This window comes from Tachypleus tridentatus, chromosome 6, assembly GCF_004210375.1.
Source record: "Tachypleus tridentatus isolate NWPU-2018 chromosome 6, ASM421037v1, whole genome shotgun sequence".
Classification (NCBI taxonomy): domain Eukaryota; kingdom Metazoa; phylum Arthropoda; class Merostomata; order Xiphosura; family Limulidae; genus Tachypleus; species Tachypleus tridentatus.
This window is the reverse complement of record NC_134830.1, coordinates 128,424,871-128,430,870: the sequence shown is the minus strand read 5'-3', so window position 1 is coordinate 128,430,870 and position 6,000 is coordinate 128,424,871. Positions and strand designations below refer to the sequence as shown.

General features: G+C 30.6%; 1 protein-coding gene across 3 annotated transcripts in view; it reads left to right on the top strand.

Annotated features, from left to right (window-relative positions):
- Window positions 1–226: 226 nt before the first annotated feature.
- LOC143253632 (DNA polymerase lambda-like) overlaps window positions 227–6,000 on the top strand; it is a 69,898-nt gene continuing 64,124 nt past the window's right edge. For 2 of the 3 annotated variants that reach the window (XR_013029742.1, XM_076507790.1), the window contains exon 1: window positions 230–1,380. Coding sequence is in view for 2 of the 3 variants with exons in the window: in XM_076507790.1 (XP_076363905.1) it covers window positions 442–1,380 (939 nt within the window). In the remaining variant the exon portion in view is untranslated. Of the gene's footprint in view, window positions 1,381–6,000 lie in introns of all 3 variants that reach the window. The other variant, XM_076507789.1, reaches the window with a different exon arrangement.

Genomic DNA, 6,000 nt, shown 5'->3' with positions numbered 1-6,000 from the left:
AGATTTAATATTTAGGAGAGTCAAAATGGGGATTTTTAACTTGAGGAAATAATGTCAACACCATATATCAAACATAAAGTTTGTTTGTTTACTTTTTCGATTTCATTGTTACTTTAAGCTATCCATTCTGTTCCTGCCATTTTTGAAGATTCCTATTCCTCCATATTAAATTAAGAATTTTTAATAATCTTGTTCTTATTTAATATTAACAAACAAATGATTAGAAACTCTTTTAGTGGAGCTGAAAGATGATGCTGTTTTGTGTGTGTATAGATTTTATAAAAGGAAAATATTCTACGAAATTAACAGGAAATATTTTAATTAAAGAATAGTGAATAATACAAGATTTTTGGAATCATAAATCATCATACGTACATTCAAAGCGCCCTGTCTCTAAGTTCTATCTCTATCGTTATTGACTTTCATTCTCCAGTTGCTAATATGGAGAAAAGCAGAAATACAACTACAATCAGGGAAAATGAAAGCTGCAATAAAACCAGAACTTACAATACGGAAATCGCATCAAGCAATGAAGAAGCAATGTTCCTTCGTGATGTTAAGGCGTTTATTATTCCTTCCGGTATAGGACATAAAAGGCTTCAGTTATTTCAAAAACAGTTAATTAAGCATGGTGGAAATGTAGAAGAAACGCTTACGGAAAAGACCACGCATATTCTTGTTGATGAGTCTATCGAATGGTTAAAGATTAGTAAAATTTTGAAAGGGAATGAAATATTTTCATCTGTGACAGAAGTAGGTCTTCCGGTGAATGTAGTTACAACACTATGGTTAAGTAACAGTCTGAAGGAAAAGAAATATTTGGACTGTAAAGATTTCGAAGTACGAAAAGCTAATCCAACTGTGATTTATGAACTTTCTGCTGGCCCTAGTTCTATACAGAATAACAGTGATAAGTCAAATACAGAACTCGGTGCCAGAGGTATAACTGAGTATGAATCTTTTAAATGCTCAAAAGATCTAGAAACGTCTCGGAGAATTTCAAACAGCAATAGTCCTAATAAAACGGCCAGAAATATGGGCCAAACTGACAATAAGGTGAATCATATAAAAACTAAAAATTTGAAAAGAACATCAGAAACTTTATGTTTAAATTCACAGGCTTCATTGGGTAATGTTCATGTTTTGGAGGATGGTGACATGTTAGATGACAATGATAGTCATAATATTAATAAACAATTTAAATATAAGGATACAAAAATGGTTGAAAAAGAGAGTTTATTCAACAGTGATATTGAAGATGGTAATTACAAATTAACAGATGAAGGAAATGAAATTGATTCTTCTTTCTTTTCTGCTGATATAATTGCAAATACCAACCCCCAAAAAAGAGAAAATTCACCTGCTAACTTTTCTATATCGGTAAGTTCAAATATAAGAATGAGGAAAGGGAAAGTGATAAAGCTTTGTCTCTGTTTATGTTTTTAAACAAACCTTATCCAAATTGTGTACTTCACATTTATATACCTCTTAAACAGAATCTGAAAAACATTTCCATAGAAAACACAAACCATATACAGCTTATTAACACAATTAGGATACCCCTTACAACTCACAACTATAACCATTTCTCACTACTGTTGTATCCATCCAATCTTTTCTTGAACACTGTTAAATTTTCTGCTTTTGCCACATTTAAAGGCAGTTCACTTCAAAAGCCAAATCACCTTTTTCAAAAGTAATACTGTCTAAACTGCAGATGCCCTCTGCTAATACAGCAGTAAGTCTACGGATTTACAATGCTAAAATCAGGGGTTTGATTCCCCTCAGTGGGTTTAGCAGAGAGCCTAATGTGGCTTTGCTATAAGAAAAACAAACATGCAAACTATAGATGACTTCCATGCTGCCAAAATCTGTATTTATGACACCTTGTCCAATTGATTTTACTGCTGAACAAAAATTTTAATGGATATATATTATCAGCACCCTTAATAATCTTAAACACTTTAATCAAATCCATTTTAACACTTTTCCCTCCAGCAAACACAAGTTTAGAGATTTTAGTTTATCCACAGGACAATAACCACCAAAAACTGTACATATTAATATAAACAAGATCTTACAAGTGTTTTGTACATGAAAACAATGTTATTTCTTGTATTCTGTATTTCTATGGGTGTTACCCAAAATATTTTTAGCCCTGTTGCTAGCTGTACACAATGCACTGTTTAGTTGACAAAAGTGAATTACAACACCAAGATTTTTTTTCTTCAGTCACAGTGTTTAATGTATACCCATTTAAATTGTGAAAATCTGCATGCATCATCTCATATTCTGGATAGTTAAACATCACATGCTGTGTATTTATCCAGTACTTCAAATGATCTAAATTTCATTTTAAATCTTTAGCATCTTTCACACCCCAAAAATGTTAATATCACCTAAAAATTTATGAAATGTTTAGCATTAATGACAAGTCCTAGTGAGACATATGTTTATTAATTGTGTTTTGATAACTGCTGAATTAATTCGTAAGAGTTGTTATAGTTGTATAAATTGTTGTTGTTTTTTATGTTGATTGTAATGGTGTGTTTATTTTAGACAGTTACATTAGCACCTGAATAGGAACTTTATTTGCAAAGGTTGAATTATGACTTTGGATTTTGTTTCTCAAATTGGTATTGAGTGATTAATTCAGAAATGATTTAAATTCAGTTAAATGCAGGTTAACTATTGTTTGAAAATAATTGTTACTATGGAAGTTAACATATCTGATGTGGCAAGCTTGAACCAGTCTTTGTCAGCATTGACAGAACAGATGGAAATGGTAACACTCACGACTCACAATCTATTTGTGAAAGAGCATGGCTTCCCTCCTCTGTATCTACCACAAAGATTGAGAGTTTATTTAACCTACAGATCTGTGCATGTGCTTTCATATACATATACATTTTAAGTTATAGTGGTAGCATAAATGGGATTCTTGTTTGCAGTTGTATGTGCAGAACTACTGTACAAGTCTTCTCTCAAGATGGTCATTGGTTAGGCTACATTTGAAGTATCGGGTGTCTTATCTTAGTAGTAAGGACACTGAATTCTTGGAAATGATTCAGAGGAGGGCTACTGTTGCTGCTAGTACTACAGTGAAATCTCTAATGGAAAGCTTGTTATATAAGGACTGTAATTTTTTCTTGAAAAGAGAAGAATTAGAGGGTATCTGATTCTATTTTTAATTAAACTTGTTAATGTTAAGGGAATTAATGGTGTTGATGCACCATATTTTTTTTTGTACTTGGGCACTGTAGGAGCCATCTTCAATCAAGACAGCTTTATATTTTTAATTGATTGGTTGATTTTTGAAATGGGTTACCTTTATGTACAGTAGATGCAGTTAATGTATATATCCTAGTCCTACCATTTTCACTATTAAATATTTAATCTATCAGCTGTTGAATGAGGACTATTGCTTAAATCTTTACTGAAAACTGAAGAAACATAAACTTTATTAATTGAATCATCAGAAATGAGCCTTGTTTTATCATCCCATATACTTCAATCAACATTGATAGTTTAAAGTTAGATGTAGCACTTGCTCCACATTTTACCCCCAGGATTTAAAGCAATTTAGTAATCAAAAATATGAGCTTTCTTTTATTTGGTGTGTTAGTTGATAGTGGACATGTTTTTCCTAAGGATTGTAGAATTTCTATTGTAACTCTTATTGTTAAATAAGGTTATAAAATATGCTCTGGATGAGAAAAATTTCTAAATATTCTGATAAATATGATGTACAATGGACCATTTGCACCTCAAAATTTATTCTTTCACACCCATCCTAGAGAAAATCACCCTTTAATATTTCAGGAAGTCATTAAATTCTTCTCTAAAACTCCTATGAAATGTTTCTTTCCACTGCTGTAAATGGCAACCCATTCTATAAATCAATAATCACACTAGAAAAATAAACTTTTCATAACTGGATCCTGGTCTGTCTTTTCTAAATCTTAAATTTGCATTCTCACATTCTTTCTTCGGAATACAAAACAAAGAAGTTGGAAGGCTTCATGTTAATTCCGTGAATAATATTGTAAACTTTAAACCACTGTTCATTATTTCATTCAAACTGATGAACCCTTTATATGTGAGCTATAAATAATAATGTTTACTGTAATTGTGAATTTACTGTTTGCAACTTTAAAATATTTGGCAAGCCTTTAATAAAGATTTGTCTGGGAATTTGCAAAGCATATACTAAGTCGCCTTGAGTTGTACTAAAATAAATAATTATTATTTTCATCTTAGAGTGTGTTATAGATCATTTTTATAAATTCTAGAATTTTCTCTAAAAATTAAATTTTTTCTGTAAACTTTACTTTTTATTTTTATTATTTGTATTTTAACACTAACTGTGTAAATTTACCAATGCACAGTGAAACAACAGTTTAAAAATATAAAATATTATTGATAATACTGTTTTTTTTCCTCTGCAGTGACTGCAGTATCAATTAGAAGGAGAAATATTCAAATTTCTTGTTTTAACAGTTTAAACCTATAACTTTTTCAGATCTACTTTTTTTAACAATGTGGTTTTATTTCTGTACTTTGTATGCAGATAGATAATTTAAAAGGAATAAATCAGTATGTAAACCCATTAGTTCTTTACATTGCAACTGATGTAACCAGCAATAACTGTGAAGTGTCATATTATTCCATGCCTTAACTAACATCTTCTGACCTAGAAACAAGTATATCCAAACAAACTTCACTGTCCTTTGTACCAGGAAATGGGGTATATATTAGTGCCACAATTAAATGCCCCTCAATTATCTGAAGTCCTCCATTATCAACAATTTTCTTTTCCCAGTATTTTCTCAAAATAATTGTGTCATTAGAACTGGATACTAATTTACATGTTTTGTAGAAATTGTTATTCAAAAATAATTTTATGCTTTCAAATTGTAGTCAGTTGGTTCAAACCTGCATTGCCTCTTATTTTTAGCTGCTAAGATAGGAATACAAAATATTTGTAGCTTGGTTAACTTTATTTGATTATTGATTTGAAACATAGCATACAAAAATGCACAAAATATACATTAAGATTTATTTTCTTAAATATTTCACTCAATTTCAGTTGATATCTGTTATTCTGTGCTGCATGGCAGGTGTCCTGTAACCATAGATGCATGTTCAGATTACTTTTGGGTGCCACCCAGCTATACATTGTTCTCTTCCCTACAAGTAATTGGTATCTTCAATCTGTTTTAACAAAGGCTTTTTTGTAATAATTATCAAGCTAGGTTTGTGCTAATTTTTTTTTACTTATTTTTCACAGGCTTTGATAGGGTGCAAATGGAATTCCATGTGTGTAGCAGAAAAAGTGCTAAAGTTTAGGAGCTATTTATGCCAATGTTAGCAATTAAGTTCAACTGAAATTAGAAAAGGCAATCAAAAGAGGAAGTGTTATGGGAGAAAAATTGAAATTGGACTTGTGTAACTCATGAAATTCAGAGAATGATTAACACTTGGCTTTTATAACTGTGATTATGATAATTTTTATAATTTTTCATTATAGTAAAAAAGATTATGATTTAAAAAGAGAAATTTAAATATCTTCCAAAATTTATTTAACATAACAAGTTGGGAAAACATGGGAACTATTGTTCCATCTTGGCTGTTTAATCCTCGAAACTATAGTTTGTGGAATAACTGAAAAGTGTTGGTATTACCAATGATGTAATCATTTGGACCATTATTCTTGTCTTTATTATGTATGTTAAGATTTTCACAACATTCCAATCAGTAAATGCTCTAGGTTTTTTTGTATGTATCCCAACCAGAAAGCTCTTTGTGGAATTACTAGAACTCGAATTCCTAGATCTGTGATCTTGAACATTACACTCTTAACTACTTGGTTTTCAGGATGACATTAAACTAAACTAAAACCAGTTGTAAATAGATTTAAAAAATTTTAAATCCAGTCCATATCATTCATTTAATTATCAAGCTTTCTCTTACACTCACATTTACTGCCTCTACAAAATC